The sequence below is a fragment of the Brassica oleracea genome, chromosome C3 (assembly GCF_000695525.1).
Source record: "Brassica oleracea var. oleracea cultivar TO1000 chromosome C3, BOL, whole genome shotgun sequence".
Taxonomy (NCBI): Eukaryota; Viridiplantae; Streptophyta; class Magnoliopsida; order Brassicales; family Brassicaceae; genus Brassica; species Brassica oleracea.
Window position 1 is genome coordinate 37,622,014 of NC_027750.1, and position 19,072 is coordinate 37,641,085.

Below are 19,072 nucleotides of genomic sequence, written 5' to 3' on the forward strand. Positions count from 1 at the left end.
TACAAAGTTGGTGAACTCGAAATTTTGTCGTTAAGTAAACGTAAAATAATTCCTCGTAAAGTAGACGCTATTGTTACGTCGAGTTTACGAGGAAACCATTTTTCCTCGTAAAAACCACGTTATGTTACGTCGTTTTTACGAGGAAATCGTTTCGTCATTATTTTACGACGAACTAACGTTGCTTTTAAATTTCCTCGTACGATACTCGTAAAGTCGACGTAAATTTACTAGGATTAAATTTCCTAGGTAATTTTCGTCGCTATAGTTGTGTTTTCTTGTAGTGCACTTGTGTGCATGTTAATATTCCATCTTGAAGCATTGCATTTCGGACAGTTGTCTAGCTTCTCAAACTCCTTTATGAACAGACAACAGTCGTTCACACAAGCGTGTATCTTCTCATAACCCATATCAAAAGATCTCAGAAACCTTTTCACTTTGTACAATGATGTGTGCAAGACATTCTCCTCGGGTAGCATCTGTGGCAAAGTCTCAAGCAAAAGATCGAAGCTTCTATCAGACCAACCACTCTGAGTCTTTATCCTAGAGAGTGAAACTATCGCCGACAGCTTGATGTGGTAGCACAACTTGGATATAGAGGTGTTTCTGCATCTGCTAGCTTAGCAAGAAAATCATCTTCTTCCTTATCTTCACCTTCAGCAACCTCACTTAGATCACGCTGCCTAAGAAAATCTTCATTGAGATACTCAGCTGCTTGGTATAACCCTAAAATCTCTTTGTTCCTCTCACTTGCATTGTTTCTACAGTCAGCCCCTGATATTACTTCTCCATGATGATACCAATCCTCACGCATCTTGTAACTCAAATCCATTCCCCTAGTTACTAGATGATCAACAACAACACCGGCTGAGTGACGACCTACATTGCGACAGTGTATGCATGGGAAAATGATCATCTCAGACTCAGCTAAATCTGCACCAACACACCTCAAAAACTCCCACGCACCCCTCTCATAACCAGGATCAGCTCTTCGGTTAAAACACATGAAAGCATAATTTAAACTCTTTTAATCACAAAAAAATCAGTAACAATAATATATTGTTTTTTCTTACCTGTTTAGATGAACCCATGACTTTTCGACCATTTTTATGTTCTAAGTTTCTAACCGATAACCAACAAAATAAAAAAAACACATTAAAGTATGTCAAACACCAAACACACACATTGTCATTCACATAATCAGCAATAACAATCAACTACTCAATTGTCAAACAATCAGATACTAAAACTCACGCAATCAAAAACTACAACAACACAACATAAAAATGGTCGAAAAAGAATCACCTCAATAAGATCCTTCAGATTTCAACTCGACTTCACTCCAGAAAGGAACAATCAAAAGCTCAAACCTGCAAATCAAAAGAGAACAAACAAGAACAACAAATCAAATCGTATTTGCCCCCAAAAGAATCAAACTTCAGTCCTCACGATATCAATCAGAAACATATTTGATTATCTCTAACCTGACTTGTCTCCTCTTAATCTTCGTGTCCTCAAATACTAAGGTTCAGTTAAATCGAAATTGTAAAAGCTGAAAGAAATCAACGAAATTAATCAGAGAAATCATAGAAATCTAAAAATGAATCTTGGGTTCATACAGACATAATCGAAACTGGGTTTCACCTGGAATCTGACCGCCGGCGACGAAAACACCACAGGCAGGAAGATCTTCGTGAAATGACGGAGAGATCGAAGCTTCCAACTTTTGCGAAGGAGAGGAGGAAGGTAACAAAAACTAAGTCCTTTGCATACCGACACTTTACCGCTATTAATGTATTTTTATTTATTTTATTTTCCGGGTTAATGAAATTTTTCACTAGCGATTAGGTTACGCTACGAAAAGGTCGGGTATCAGATTTAACCACTTTTGGTAGCACTTCGTGAATTCGTGCTACCGTGAACTGGTACCAATACCCATATTTCTTGTAGTGCACATGTGTTTCAGCATAGCCAGAACTCATGCAGAGCGCCACATTACCTTGCAGATGTCAATCTGCATGTCAGAAACTCATGCAAGGCGCCACAGCAGATCACACATGGCTAGTTGCATGCTTCGGTTGCATGCATCGCGACATCTCGTGCTTGGCCGATCCACCTCGTGCTCCACATGTCTGGCCGCATGGCCTGATCTTATGCAATGCGACACACAGCTGCTTGGCCTATCCACTCCGTGCTCCACATGTTGGCTGCATGATCTGATTGCATGCAACAAGCCACCTCGTCCTTCCCGGGCCATTCTCCCGATTTCGACCATTCCGACATATTTTCGACATGTGGTCGACCCCGAATATGCTCTACGCCCGTTTTGATGCTCTAAATGTTTTTAATAAGCTCCTAATGAATCCTAACCTGACGGAATATATTTCCCGAGCCTCCGGCTTCTCCAAAAAATTTATAATACCAAAATTAGGGTTTTCGTCCAACTTCGAGTTTTCCCGTCGTGCTTCGATCTCGTCGTGCTTACTTCCCGTCCTGCTTGACTCCCCTCCTGATTCCGACTTATTATGTCTCCAACATAATATTTAACTGATACGATGTTTTGCAGAAAACTTTGTGCTTAAGAAACGTCGTTCTTCTAAAACGTCGAGCTTCTAAAACGTCGTGCTTCCAAAAATGGTATGCTTACAAAATGTCCTTTGGATCAATCTACCACATTGTCAACCATTGTCTAGTGGCATACTTGACTCATGGTTCAAACAAGAACAATCTGATCGTCTGCGACTCGACTACCCATAATATACTCGACCATTCTTCTTCTCTTTTTTTAAGGGTTTCTACAGACCCGATCAACCGACTTTCAGCACACGCAAGAAAATGACAAATGAACAGTGATCTAAGGCGTTAATCATACCATTCTCCAATAATAGCCAAACGGCAACTGCCACTAGTCTACACAAGCAAGAGCGTAATGATGATGGCCGAACCAGTCCTCTGACACCATCACTACGGGAGGAAAAAGAAAGAAGCATAGGTGTATAAATTGAAGAACATTCAATGAAGAGAGACACAAGAAAAACCCGAGAGAATAGAGAGAAAATAAATAAGAGAGAAATCATTACTGACGACGAGTTAGTCATCCAGACGACGCGTTCATTTCTTATTTGTACTTTCCCTTTTGGCATTTCAGCTTAAACACTTCATTCGGTAAATGAAACCTTTGACCCATGAAACATCAATTATTGTTGTCTTACGATTCCTAAACCTAATTACCAGATCTAGGATTCAACATAATAGTCTTCATATTTTTACATTATCCTATACATATAACATCTCTTTTTGGTCAACAAAATATTCATTTTTATTATGCAAACTATATGTGAATTAGATGATTTTCCCATGCTCATGCACATATATAAAAATTTACAAAGTAAATAAATTTAATAAATAATCAATATATAAACTTCATTTAAATTATTTATAACATATATGTATAAAACCAATATTATTTTATTGTAGCTAGACATGTGATTTTATGTTTTATATTTAGTTGGTTCAGTTATGATATATGATAAGTTCGATTATTTTAATTATGTGTACATTAGATTGTAGGATTTTTTTGTATTATACCCAATTGTTTTTAAATAAACTAAAAATAGTGTTTTTAATTATTATACTAAGACTAATATCTTTGGAGTCGTTTCGATTAATGTTGGTTGAAATCAATATATATTAAAAATTAATATTTATATTTTCTAATAAAAATAGAAAAATAAAGTATTGATAGGTTCGGAGTTGGATAACCAAACCAAACACACAATTTATTGCATTTGTAAATATGTTTTGTCATTTATTAATTTTTATAACAAACTATTACGATATAAAATTAAATTAAATTGAAAAGTACTAAGCCAAAAATATCATTTTAATACAGAATAATATCTTTTTAGTTATTAAAATATCTCAACTTTTATGTTATAGTAATTATGTAACTATGTATAATAGTTTAATAATCGAAGCTATTAGTTTATGTTAATTAAAATATTTTTCTTCTTTAGTTTATTAAAATATTGGTTGATAGGAAACTTATTTTTTAGTACTTTTAACTTTTAATATCTATTAAGTTCTTTGAAATTATGTTTCAAAGGAAACTTTATTTATTTTTAAAAATATTATTTTTCTTTTTGTGAATTTTCCTTTTTAGGAAATCAGTCACATGTATAATGTATATCACGTTTTATTTCTTCAAACAAATTTCTATTTATATGTGTTATGTGGGAACCAATTTAACAGAAAATAACTTAAATTTAAAATTTACTTTTGCAAATATCTTAAAATATCTATTTGTTGTTTGAGATTTACTTTTGAAGCGAAATTATTTATAATTTTAAATATGAATCTTCTTATTTATGAAATTTCCTTTTTTTGTGAAATCAAATATATATATAATATGACCACGTTTTTATATATTTTAAATATTGCTTTTAATATATGTAATTTGAAAACCAATATGCGAAAAAGGAACAAAAAACAAAAAAAAAACAAATGTTATGAAAAAAGAAAAAAATGTTAAGAATGAACTTAATTATAATTATTAAATCTATTAAGGGTATCATTGTAATTAATGTTTTTAAGAATAAACGTGAAAGTGACATATAGGAAATTGACTTTAAAGTAATAATATTTATTTTTTAATATCAAGATTATCTTTGTGAACTTTATTTTGTGAAATCACATTTTATAAAAATATATTGTTGTTTTCATCTATGAAAAGATATAGATATAAAGAAAGTATTTTTATTATGTAAAAATATGTTTAATATAACTATTTTGTGAACTTTCCTTTTTAATGAAATCACATTCTATAAACATATATTTTTGTTTTTAAATTTTATAAATGTTTCCCTTTTTATTATATATGTTATTTGTAAAAAATTAAAAAGGAAACTAAATAAAAATTACTAATAGCATTTAAATTTAATATTTTTAATTTACTAAAGATATCTCTGTAATTAACCGTCATAAGAATCAACGTGAGCGCGCCACAAATTATTATTTAAAAGTGACTTCACAAATATTATTATAGAGATATGAAACTATTTATTATCTTTTTAACATAAACTTACGCTTGGCAAAGCGCGGATCATATACGAGAATATACAATAAGAGTTCAAATTAACTTAAGTTAATTGTAAACATGATTTAGTTATTTGTATCACACACTAAAAAAAATTAGAAAGATTTATTGAATTTATAAAAATACAAACAAATATATAACATTATATCAAAAATTTGATGATTCTAAAAATAGTTTTTTTTTTATTAATGTATAAATATATGGCTTACATCAACGATGTCTTAAGTCTCTTCTTTCTCTAAACTCTCCATCTTCTATCTAAAAAACCTTCTTCATCCGTTTTTCGGCCTTCACCGACTCCGGCCGCTTCGCTGGAGTCGGATTTAGTTTTTTGTTTTCTCTATAGTGTTTCTTCCGTTTGCTTGCATGTTTGATTTTGGCGGTGTTAAGCTGAAGCTTCAAATCTGTTTAGATTTAGCTTATTTCAAGATTGGAGCTCTGGATCCGTAAGATCAATGGATTGGTGGTGTGATTTCTAAGTTGCATGTGTTTTATCTCTACTGTTGGTGTCTTTGGCTTCACTTCGTCTCAATCCTTGCTTTGGCTTATTTATTAAGTCTGAATTTGGCGAAAGTGTTGTGGTTCCCTCCCTGTCTTCACTCCAGAGGTATGATCGAGTCATCATCCTTCATTGCTTCTCTGTTGGCAGTTCCTAATCGTATGACAGCCCTGTATCCGAAGTTGAACGGTTTTGAATGAAGTATTCTGGTTCTCCGGTTTTGAAGTTTAGGTTCTCTGTTTCTATTTGCATGCGCTTATTCACTATGGGAGGCGTCTGTTTCGTCGTCTCTTCTTCCAAGAACCTCTTGGAGTATTTGTGTTTTGTTGCTTAGGAGCATATCTCCCTCTTCGCCTATCTTACTGGCTCTCAATCTTATTTTTGGTTTCACCTTCATTACCATCATGTTTGTAGTTCAAGTTTGTGTTACTATGCTTCGAGCTTTCTCTCCAAAGAGCTTGTTTTGCCGGCCTAAATTCTGGATTAGTCCGTCCTTGGTTTATTCGATGATGTATTCATCTATGTGTAATGTTGGATGTTTAATACAAGTATCTTTTAGTGTTAAGAAAAAAAGATGCCAATAATTTTGTAGCATTCCCGATCCTGGCTAGGATCGTCCGGACAGACCTTGGTGCGAAGAGACGCACCAGTCAGGTCACATGACCTAAATACAAGTGTATCATGGTCCATTAACATGGTTAAGGGCACCAGATAGCTGAGACTTAACCAAGACAAGGCGGAAACCAGCTCAAATGAGTTGGGCGAGTGTTACGGTAGCTGAACGATGCAATGGTGAAGCTCAGTCAGCTCATGGAAGCTCGGAGGTAGCTCACCAAGTGTAAGTCAGCCTGGATCATGGGAAAACTTAGTCTAGGTCTGGAAATAGACCAAGGGACGTAGAAGGATTGAATAAGATGAAGAGAGCAAGCTGGACGAAGCGTCTAGCAGCAAGGTAATGCAAGCAAAAAGCTCAACCAGCTAGACGAAGCTCGGTTGGAGCTCAAGTATAGTGTGTCAGCTCCCTGAGCTGGATAGACTAGCTCACTCAGCTGGGTCATCTGGGGATCAGCTCAACTCAGTCTGACTGAGTGTTCAGGTCTCGGACCAGTGGGTCAGGTCTGGGCGGTTACCGGGCCGGTTGGTTGGCCAAGGATGGCTATGAGCCGTTGGGCTCTTGGGATTGAGCCAGGGGCTTGGGTAGTCCGTGAGGGCTTCAGTGTGAATTTTCTAGGAGTGGATAAGCTGGCTCAGGACGTCTGGTAACTGCCATAGGCGAATGAGTGTGATCTGGACCATTGTTTAAATCAATGGCCAGAATTGAAACCGAAGGGATGCAATGGTTAAGAAGTAACCACCCCTTCTCCTATAAAAGGAGGACGGTTCCGTGGCTTTTCAGGCACGCCAGGGCTTCCTTCTACACCCTGAAACACAAAGAAAAATATAGAAAAGACAGAGAGTTGGTGGGATTCAACATCCAACCCCAAGAGTGGTGTGAAGGCCACAAAGAGGCAGTTTTGGGAGAGATCAAAGGGGAAGTTATGAACGACCCTTTGATGGGTTTTGATTCGTGTTTATAACACCCAAAGCATCCTCCAGGGCTTTAGAACACACGAAAATAGTCAGGGAAGAAGAGGGATGGCCGGATTCCACTTCCTATGGCCAAGATAGCCTTAAGGGGAGAGGTGCATGGGAAGGCAGTTTCATGGGAGTTGAGAACGATCCTGTGATGGTGATTGATCATAGATGATTACATCCTAGGCTTCCTTTACAGCCTGGGAACACACGTAAATATCCAGGAGAGAAGGGAGAAGGCCGGACTCCACTCTCAATGGCATGAACAGCCTTAAAGGTGGATGCAGTGTAGATACTGGTTTCATGGGAGTCCCATGGATGGGAAGTTTGGTGCGACCCATGAATGGATCTTATCAATACTGGAGGTATGTGATAAGACTTGATCCAGACGTGTGCAAGAGGAGCAGGAACGCCCATGGTAAAGGAGGACACAAGATCAACAACCATCAAGTATAAGATAACATGTTTATGATTACTTTCTAGTTTGTATTTCTGTCTCTTGTGGTGCGGTTAAGGCCAAGTATGGCACGCCCCTTGAAGACCATATGTTGTGATGTAAACTAAGGATTCATGACCCTAAGAGAAGGGAAGATCTTAGTTGAACTAACTCAGCCATGTGGGATGGAAGTTAGAGGCCACTCATTGGATAGTGATCCATGGTGGATCATGGTGTGTGTTGGTTCTGATCATGGTGTGAATCAATGACCCGACTCATGGAGGAGACACATGGGGGTCCTAGTACATGAGGAACCATGTGGAGTGCAAGGTCCAATTCGTTTGTAACCAGCAGCAAGCCGTGTAGATGAGTAAGGCCAATACTAAGTGGCATGGACCACAAGTATGGGGCCAGGTGTGATCTGATCTTGGGTAAGGATGGACAACCTGATCCATGGATTATGGATCAAGGTGTCTGCTCTGAGTGATCAAAGGATGCACCGGTGGTAATAGCAAGACTGATCGGGTTCAGTGGGACATGGTTCCATGGCCGGTTAGGTAAGTGTGAAGACTCATCAGTTCTGAGTCATGTGGGGTGGTTGGTTGATTGACTCAGAATCTGATGGGTATTATTAATCCAATGCTCCGTTGTTTAGACATGGAGGCACTGAACCATGGCCTTGGCCGGTTCAGGAGGTGATAGTCCTTGGCCAACGGCCGGACTGACCAAAGTCGGGTTTCACATGATCTAGACCTCTGGGTCGGATTCTGATGTTGGGAAACCTACTTTGGGGATTTATAATAATTATTGACATATTTTAATTAATTTTTAGGAATTGATTCGATGATGTCAACTTTTGACCGATTGGACTGATCATGATCGGAATCCACATAGACAGAGTCGATTCATTGGATTCTGATTATGGGAATCTCTTATTGGAGATTTATTAGGAGTTTTCATGAATTTTAATTAATTTTTGGAGCATGTTTGCGTGAGGTCGTTTTTGTATCTGAAGACTTCCAAAAGGTGCTTGGTCTGTGGGGGTGGTTGGTGGAATGACTAAGTACCAAAAGGAAAAGTTTATACAGGTATAAGAGAGCTGTACGAGTAGAAGGGGAGCTGGTAGAAGCTACCTCACAGCTCTATCAGCTGGAAGAGAGTAGATGGAACCTCAAGTGAAGTGGTTCAGCTCAGCTAGCTGGATGAGCTAGCTAAACACCTAAGTCAGCTGGGACAATGAGCTAACAAGCTCTGTGGATGTGGCAAAGGTATGATCTAGCAATGTTGCATAGATCTAGATAGAATGGTTAGGAGAATGGAAACTCAGATTTGTATGACTTGATTTGGGTTCAGGATCAACTTTGGAGCTAGCTGGTAGTTGAGAATACTAACCACTAGCTGAGGTGATTCGACCAGACAAGTATTATATTGGTTTTAGACTAATGGTTAAGTAGATATTATTCCGATGTGCATAAGTTGAAATGATCTCAGCTAAAGAATGACTAAGGTAGTCTTAAGCTAAGGTCGAAGTTAGCCTCGCCTTATGGGCGACATTATAATAAAGCGCGGAATTCTGGGAGGTTCGGTCAGTGTATGGACCGAGCGACGTGAGGTATTGACCGCGGCTTAGGCAGCTGGGTCGGGGCCTTACAAATTTTGTTTGTAATCTGAAGCTTCGATCTATTTCAATTTCACCACTGTTGACCAAAAAACCTCATTTTCAGATCCTGCCATGGAAATTGTGCAATCGAACCCAGTCCAGGATCCGGAAACCAGGTACGTTCCACATTGCTGCTCGTGTTTCCCCAGCTTCAGATCAAGGAGCGCCTCCACAGCCGTTGGATACTTTTCCTAGGGAAGAATTTGAACCGTTGATGATAATCATAGCATTGACCACAAAAACGATCCACCGTGGTGGAAAAGGGCGGCTCTTAAGATCCGAGAGTAGTCCAAATTCGTAGCTGGTCCACACTGGAAGGCTTTCATTCGGCGGTTCAACCGCGATCCATGTCGCGGCCGCGATTGGGACGCAAGCAAGAAGTTTCGGTACGATCTTATGACAGGACTGGCTCTAAAGGGGAGAACAATAGGTGTAACCGTTCCCGGGTCCAGTCCCATGTCTCCCGTCTTATATTAATATGGGGCCCGATTTTTTGTATATATACATGTTTTTACATAAAATTTAGTGATAAATTTTATAAAATCTAAGTTTTGAGGATCCAAATTTTTTTTGCCCAAGGGCCAAAATAATATATTGAGCCCGGCCCTGTCCTCTGGGCTACTCTCTGAATTTCGACGACGAGGACGAGTACGTCGGGTTGGGTGGATTCCGAAGCTTCTCCACTCACTTTTCGTTCCGGCTCCTCTGGAAAAGCCCCGGCGTCTTCGACTTCGTTGACGCCGCGTAACAAGGTATTGGAGCGTTAGTGGGCACGTGTGCGAAACGCGTTTGCGTTACTGGCGGCGCGACTACTACTTGTAAACTCTTTGGGCTTTTAGTGCTAAATCTATAATGGCCGACAAAACTGGATTACTCGTAAACTCTTCTAGTTTTTTTTTCTTTTCTTAACGCATTGAAATTTCCAAAAGAACTATAACGGAAAAAGGAAAATTCATGTAGTTCAAAAAGGAAAAAAAAGTTAAAAGGGGTCATAAACCCTACTAGTAATAGGTTCCGTTTTTGACCTTTTCTGCATATATATATATACGTATGTTCATGGTACTTTTCCACAATAGACAAAACTCACACCATGAAGAGCTCACGATCTCCAAAACGGCAGCATCTCAGCGAGATCTAACCCTCGCTATACTCTCGAGACTCCCGGTGAAGTCACTAGTGAGGTTCCAATGTGTATCGAAGCTATGGTCATCTCTTATCATCGACTCGATCGTGGTTCGGTGTTCTACTCAGCCGTGTCTAGGTTGCACCAATCTTCGTTCTTCTCGTCCTCTTACCACGAAATCACTACTTTTAGCGCACTCATGTCCGCAGCCAAAGACATATCTCGTGGGTTAAGTTGCGAGAACTTTGAGTGTCAATATATTCGTGAAGTAATCTGCACTCAGGGTGAGTCTGCCTTTAAAATAAGCCCTAGGGTTTTATTACCGGAGATAAGCTACCATAAATATTGCAACATGGGCTGTGATGGATTCGTCGGGTATGATCCAGTTGAGGATCAAGTTTTCACGTTATTGGGAGGTCCAAAGAAGCAGCAATTGAAGAGTCTTGACATCCAAGCTAAGGCACTTGGAACCTATCCCTAGAAGCAACGTTTACTGGTTTATGCATAGATGGGATTATCTATTACATAGAAAAATCAGATATAGGAAGGAATGAATTAGTTTGGTTCGACTTTAGATTGGGAAGATTTGAAAGACTTTATCGTATCTAGATGCCGATAACTCTAAAAGACAAGAGAAAGTCTAGAAGAATACTTGTTATTTACTTCATCATACATACATCGCACAAGTCTCTACCGAGATCTACACATATCTTCTCATATCTTTTCATACTTATCTCTAACTCTCAACAACAATATTCTCTCCAATATTTTCTCTACCGACGGTTCTAGACTCCTAGAACCTTAACACTCCCCCTCAAGTCGGAGCATGTGGATTACACACTCCGAACTTGGACAACAAGTAATGAAATGCAGAGCTCCCCAAGGCTTTCGTTAGTATATCCGCCAACTGTTCATTTGTCCTCACGTGTCTCGTAGCTATCAGCTTGGCATTGACTGCATCTCTCACACTGTGACAATCCTTCTCTATGTGTTTCATACGCTCATGAAATACCTGGTTCGCTGCAATATAGATGGCTGACTTACTATCACAATACAAGTCCATCGGCTCTTCATGTCTCACGCCAAGATCAGCCAGCAGTCTCTTCAACCACTTCAGTTCTTTCAACGCATCCGACATTGCCCTATATTCAGACTCAGCGGAAGAATGTGACACGGTATCCTGCTTCTTGGTCCTCCACGCCACAGGCGAGTTCCCTAACAACACCATGTAAGCTGACAATGATCTCCTAGTTCGCGGACATCCACACCAGTCTGAGTCGCAAAATGCGTGAATCTTAAGATCACTATCAACTCTCAGCAGGATGCCTTGGCCAGGGCTTCCTTTCACATATTTAATTACTCTTATCGCAGCATCCCAATGCTCCTCCCTTGGCTTATGCATTACTTGCGACAGCACGTGCACAGAATAACTCAAATCAGGCCTCGTTATAGTTAGGAAAACGAGACGTCCTACCAGTCCCCGAAACTTCACGGGCTCTTTGCAGAAACGGCTCGTGCTTTTACTATCAACTTGCAGAAGTTTGTGACTCACCTCCATTGGATTCGACACAGGTTTACTTGCCAGCATCCCAACTTCACTTACAATATCAAGAGCATATTTTCTCTGTGAAAGAAACATCCCTTCAGGTCCTCTTGCAATCTCTATGCCAAGAAAGTACTTTGTTTTGCCGAGGTCATTCATCAGAAAACACTTACTCATGTGTCTCTTGAACTTCTCCAACATCTCGTGGTCATTTCCTGTTATGATGAGATCGTCGACATAAATAAGAACCCGTACACACTTTCCATTCTTCTCGTAGCTAAACAAGGAGTAGTCTTCATACGACTACTCGAAACCGAACTGCTTCAAAGCTGATGTCAACTTCTCAAACCAGCACCTTGGAGCCTGTTTAAGGCCATATAAGGACTTCTTCAGTTTACATACCTTCCCCGGATCGTCTGAATGAAAACCAGGAGGTAATCTCATATATACTTCCTCCTCCAAGTCGCCATGAAGAAATGCATTACTCACATCCATCTGGTGCACCTCCCACTTCTTTGCCACCGCAACCTCCAGGAGCGTACGCACCGTATCCATCTTCGCAACAGGTGCAAATGTCTCTTCATAATCCTCACTTTCAATCTGATGATTACCGCAGAAAACCAGCCTCGCTTTATTTCTCTCAACCGTACTATCTGCATTGTATTTGATTGTAAACACCCACTTACACCCAATTGCCTTCTTTCCTGGAGGAAGATCCACGATATCCCAAGTTCGATTTAGCTCAAGAGCATGCACCTCGCCTTTAACTGCCTTATTCCATCTCTTATCAGCAAACGCCTCCTTATATCTTAAGGCTATCATACGACAGCTGCTTCCCGTGTAGAAGCTCATACGGTGTCTTGCCATGAAGGACTTTCGTAGGGGTCCTATTTATAAGATGAGCTGCAGTTAAAACACTTTCTCCCCAGAACTTGATAGGAAGATTCGCCTGAAAGAGTAGTGATCGAGCAACATTCAAAATGTGTCGATGCTTCCTTTCTACTCTTCCATTTTGTTGTGGAGTACCTACGCAAGACGTTTGATGCACTATACCCCTCTCTGCAAAGTACTTGGAGAGGCACACGAATTCAGTACCATTATCACTCTTGACCGTCTTGAGTGACAAATTGTCGATTTATAAGAGCAACAAAATTCGGCAGTACATGCTTCACCTCACTCTTCTCCAGTAGAAGATAAATCCACACAGCTCGCAAAAAATCATCTACAATGGTCAAAAAATATACCGCTCCACACGATGAAGGTACGCGATAAGGGCCCCAAAGATCAACATGTATCAAATCAAAGGGAGCTGAACTTTTATTAAGACTTTCATAAAACACTTCTCTTGTTTGTTTAGACTGAAAACAAATATCGCATCCACCAAATTTATTTGGGACGTCTTTAACACCAGAAATAAAAGGCAAAAACTGCAAAACACCAAGACGACGATGCCACACAGTCTGATCCTCTGAACCCTTAACTCTGTGACCCCTCACTACTGTAACATCCCGATAAACATAGACACCATCTTTCACTTCACCGGCTCCAATCAGAGTCCTCGTAAAACGGTCCTGCAAAATACACAAAGTGTCTGAGAATACCGCCAAACAACCAGTTTGTCGAAGCAACTTTGCTACTGACAATAAAGTACAGTTCAGATTAGGAACAAATAGAACATCTTTCAACGTCAAACTCGCAGATAAACACAGACTACCGCTTTTATAAGTAGCCATCACATAGCTACCATCAGCAAAGCTCACCGGACAGGGAATGATACTTCGAACATCGACAAGTAACATAACATCCCCTGTCATGTGATGTGATGCCCCAGTGTCTATAATAACCTCACCAGTCTGCACCGTACCATTTAACCGATCGGGAATCGGAGAAGACTTTTGACGATCAAGCAACGATGTCAAGGATGCCCACTGCTCTGCGGTGAACTGTGGCAAAAGCTGACCCTGGTTCGCAGATGACCCTCCTTGCGCCTGCACCATGTTTGCTCTCGTGGAATTGGAGGTTGATCTCCCGCGACCTCTACCTATTCCTCCTCGTCCACTAGCTTGCTTCCGCTCAGTAAACCACTCAGGGAATCCAATCAGTTGCCTGCACTCCTTCTTTTCATGACCAGCCCGGCCACAGTTGCTGCACACAACCAAACTTCTATTTCGTGCCACCGCAGCCATCGCAGTCACTCCATCCTCTCCATCTTTCTGCACACTCATAGTCCCAAATCCAACTGGCGCTTGTTTAGACTCAACACGTGAAGCCCCCAACCTCTTCTCCTCTCTCACCACACGTTGATAAACAGAGTTGAGATCTGGCAAGGCTTCCATCCCAATGATATTGGTACAGACATTGCTAAATCTCGCTTCATCTAGGCCTATAAGGAATTGATGCACCTTTTCCTCCTCGTACTCCTTTGCATATATTTCTGATGCCGCACAAGTACAAGTTGGAATAGGTTTACAATTCAAGAGTTCCTCCCACTTCTGTGACAATCTCCCGAAATAGTCCATGACACTGGATCCGCTCTGCTTACACGAAGCTAGCTCTGCTTTGAGCTGATGCACACGAACAGCACTTCCCACCGAGAAACGCTTACGGAGCTCTATCCACATCTTGGCCGCATCCGGCGAGAACGGCATTGTTGAACGAATTTGCCGGCGAGATCGTTACCCTGATCCAACCAACAACCATAGAAGTAGCCGTCCTCCACATCTCAGCCTCCACTGGCTTCTCATTATCTCATCTGGCATCTTCAAACTTCCGTTCACAAAACCGAACTTGCGCTTAGCACGTAAGGCGTTTTCAAGTTCTGATGCCCACTCGGCATAGTTATCTCCATTCAGAGTCACCGGCGTGATTTCTGTGCCAGGATTATCTGACGGACCCAAGTAGTAAGGCGACATCGTGCCTCCCACTGCACTGGATGAACCCACTAGCTCTTTAATTTCAACCATTTTTCTCTCTCGTCTCAGATCACACAGCCAATTTTAATCTTTGTGTGGCTCTGATACCATGAATGACAAGAGAAAGTCTAGAAGAATACTTGTTATTTACTTCATCATACATACATCGTTATATATACACAAGTCTCTACCGAGATCTACACATATCTTCTTATATCTTTTCATACTTATCTCTAACTCTCAACAACAATATTCTCTCCAATATTCTCTCTACCGAGCATCTCGGTTCTAGACTCCTAGAACCTTAACAAACTCTGCAGATGAATCAGCTAAACGAATTAACTTTGGTAAACTACAAGGGGAAATTAGGATGCATACGTCACACCGAGGATAGTGCAGAGATGTGGATTATGGAAGATCATCATAAGAAGAAACAAGAATGGTCTAAGATAATACCGTGCATCCCTCATACTATAATAAAGATTTTAGGATTTGGACCTTATGGTCATTGTTTCGCCGGTGTCACTCCTTATGGTGAGATTGTGATAATACCCAAGAGATTGGAATCTAAAGAAAGGTTAAAAACCTACTATTATGATCCGATTCCAAACGTGATCAAGCTGCAAACATTGCATTTGGAGAAGACAATGAATGTTGGTCATCGTTATTATGAGGAGTATGTACCCATAATTTAAGGGTGATGGAAATTTCTAGATTGAATCTTTGCCGTCTGTTTGATTTTCACCTCTTTCAAAAATTTGAGTTTTTACCTCCACTATTTTTCACATTCTTGAACAAATGTACAACTTTGTTTTCTAGCACACGTTTGCATTGACTAAGAATTGTATAGAGCGTTATGTTTCTCAATATGAAATGGAGCAGTCGATATCTAAAGAGCATTTGGAGTTTGATGATTGGAAGGAAGGTTGAATGATATGATATATCTTGCTACTCGATTGCTTGATGTCAAAAATCCCCATATGTCATTTGTATTCGTATCTTTTACCATATGAACTAGGATAAAACATGCGCCTTACGCTGGGTGAGAATTTATTTGTATATATTATCGATAATTTTTTTATATATTTGATCATTTTATTTATATATATACAATGTTTTTTGTTGTTATTAAGTAATATCTCTCCGATGGACCGGATCAATTTTTATTAAAAATTGTGGACCTAAACTATAACTAATATATCATTGGCTGATCGGATTGAACATTAAACAAATTATGACACAAAAACCTTGTTTTTTTCCACCAAACACATTTTTGGAAAAAAGTAAACAGTATTGTTTCCAAAGTCGAATTATTTTAACATTTATCTTCCATTTGGTTTTGAAAGGTTTCAGGTCAACCATCGAATTGATACATGTCATTTTAATGCTTTTAGTCATATGCTTAAGGAAAACTTACATTTTTTAATTTAAAGTCGTTTTAAAAAAATCAAAATATAACATATAAGAAAAAAAATTTAACATATAAGAAAAATATAACATATAAGGTTTCCTCATTTTTTGTAATTTAAAGTCGTTTTAAAAAAATCAAAATATAACATATAAGAAAAAATCTATTTTTTTGATTTTTTTATATGATTAATGTGATTGTTTAATTTCTTTTAATAATATAAAATTAAATAAAAATGAGGAAAGATGCAAAAATTGTTATTAAATCTTTATTGTTCATAGTCATTAATTTTCATATATATGTTAATCATATTAGGTAATTATGTAGCTTTTATTTAAGAAAACTATACACGATTCTTATATTTCGGGTTAATATAATGTTTCCTAGTAATTAGATTTTGGACCAACATTTTTTCAATTGATTTTTAAGTTGTCACGTAATCTAAATTACCATCCTAATTAATTGACACCTATGCATAGTTTTTTTTAATTAGTACAAACCTAATATTATAATTTTTTGAATGATTCTCAATTAATATATAGGGGATATTCTTATTTCGTAAGACCATTTTTCTCTCCAATGTTCATCCTAAAAAGAATGAAAAAAATACTTACAACAATTTTTGTTAGTAAATCCGATAAACAGGAAAACGTATATAAATATTCAAAAATTGAGGACTATGGTGCCATGTCTTTTTCTAAGCGCCAGTTGCAAAATTTTGAAAGTCACTCATACATACGATATATTTCCAAAAAATTCTGAAATATTAATGTGGTGCTGATTACTGATTATTGTACATTTGTTGATTATATATTCTTAATACTATCAAAGATGATATATATAGAGTACAAATTGATAACTGAAAAGTATTGGTAAAAATTATGTATCACACACTTGTTTTTTAAAAAAAAAAGATATAGAAAAATTCGTTGACTTTATAAAATATAAACATATACTGCGATAACATTGTATATATGAAATCTCCATGATTTCCACAAACAGTTTGGTAGAACATACATATATATACACATACATATTGCTTATGTTATTTAAATTTTTATGATAGACAATATGCATGTTTTCTTTTTTTGCAAACTAACATTATGTTAGGAGTATTATTAAGTTTGTTGTGACATCTCTTCTCGTAACATTCATTAAGGGAATTATTAGTTGATGTATGGAATATTACTTTAGCTTAAATATGATTTTTTGTCTTAAAAAAAACAATATGTTAGTAGAAGAAGTATATATATATATATGATGCAATCAGTTTCAGTTTCATCACTATTGACTAAAAACATCTCTTCTCTCTGTTTGGGCCATGAAAATTGTGCAATCGGACCCAGTCCAGGATCCGGAAACCCGATACCTTCCACGTTGCTGCTCGTGTTTCCCCACCTTCCGATCAAGAAGCTCCACATACTCCTCCTGGGGAAGAATTCGGACCGTTGATGATAATCACAGCGTTGACCACGGAGACGAGCCACCGTGGTGGAAACGGGCGGCTCTTAAGATCCGAGAGTGGTCTGAAATCGTAGCGGGTCCACGTTGGAAGACTTTCATTCGGCGATTTAACCGCGATCCATGTCGCGGCCGTGATTGGGACGCCAGCGAGAAGTTTCAGTACGATCCTCTGAGTTACTCTCTAAATTTCGACGCCGACGACGACGACGAGTACGTCGGTTTGGGTGGATTCCGAAGCTTCTCCACTCGCTACGCTTCCGTTCCGGTCTCCTCTGGAAAATCCCCGGCGTCTTCGACTGCGTTGACGCCGCATAACGAGAGTTAGTGGGCGCGTGTACGAAACGCGTTTGCGTTACAGGCGGCGGCGACGGAAAGGCCGTCAAGTTCGTTGACTGTCGCGTTAATTGCGTTTCCTTTATTTCTGTTTATGATAATTAAAAATACGATTAACGTTGAATTATTTACTTTTTCATCATCGAATTAATTTTTGCGAGACGTTTTGTTTTGTTTTGTTTCTTTTTTAGGGATACTGAATTTGAAACGGTTGATGCAATGATGTAAATTAGCTGTACAGATATGTGGAAGTAATGTTTAAGTTCATCATTTCATTTAAACGATGACATGTAGTCATTAATTAGTGTAAAAGCATTCTCACTACTCAAATTTTATGTATGTGTGACTGTGTCCATCTCTATCTACTCATTCCCTGATATTGGACGTACGTCGATTCGATCACTGCACCACAAGCAAACATTCTCACAACAGTGGAAGAAGATCTGTCAAGAACACTAAACAATAAAATCACAAGCATGTATTATAACCCTCTTCTAAAAATCGGCCGCTACGCGTCACTCTTCCGCCCCGATTTATGCCAAATCGGTTTAAAAAATCGGATATCCAATTTTCTCCGCCTAGACCGCCTAAATGACCACCTAGCGGGACGGGCCGCCTAATCTCTTTTTTTTTATTTTTATTTTATTTTTTTTATCTTTAATAATATTTTTATTTATTTATTTGATCTAAAATTTTATAAATATCATTTATATTCATAATTTTGATGAAAATTACACTATATTAAGTTTATATATTCTATTTGTGTGTTTTATACAATCTTAAACATGAAAATGTATTAATGTTATACACAATTAAAGATTAACATGTTTATAACAAAGTAAACAATCTAAAAATTTCGCTCTGCATATTTTCCGATTAATCCATAATTTTCTCTTTAAGCGCTAGGCTAGGCCTGGGCGTTCGGGTACCCGTTGGCGTTCGGATCGGGTTTTTCCGATTTCGGTTCTTTTTTATAACACCTCATAGGTCCCATTCTAGTAAATTTACAAGTACGGGTCGGGTTCGGATA

The 19,072-nt window shown here is 38.6% G+C and overlaps 2 protein-coding genes and 1 pseudogene across 2 annotated transcripts in view; all 3 read left to right on the forward strand.

Annotated features, from left to right (window-relative positions):
* LOC106330543 (putative F-box protein At1g33010) overlaps positions 1 to 15,767 on the forward strand; it is a 51,677-nt gene extending 35,910 nt beyond the window's left edge. The window contains exons 3-5 of the mRNA XM_013768993.1: positions 10,716 to 10,842; positions 15,158 to 15,490; positions 15,657 to 15,767. Coding sequence (XP_013624447.1) covers positions 10,716 to 10,842; positions 15,158 to 15,490; positions 15,657 to 15,767 — 571 coding nt within the window. The remainder of the gene's footprint in view (positions 1 to 10,715; positions 10,843 to 15,157; positions 15,491 to 15,656) is intronic.
* On the forward strand, positions 9,332 to 10,026 carry LOC106329584 (annotated as a pseudogene).
* Positions 15,768 to 17,537: 1,770 nt separating the features above from the next.
* On the forward strand, positions 17,538 to 18,290 carry LOC106333135. The gene has a single exon (XM_013771610.1). It carries the CDS (start codon positions 17,567 to 17,569, stop codon positions 18,032 to 18,034), a length of 468 nt encoding a protein of 155 aa, XP_013627064.1. The 5' UTR covers positions 17,538 to 17,566; the 3' UTR covers positions 18,035 to 18,290.
* Positions 18,291 to 19,072: the final 782 nt, after the last annotated feature.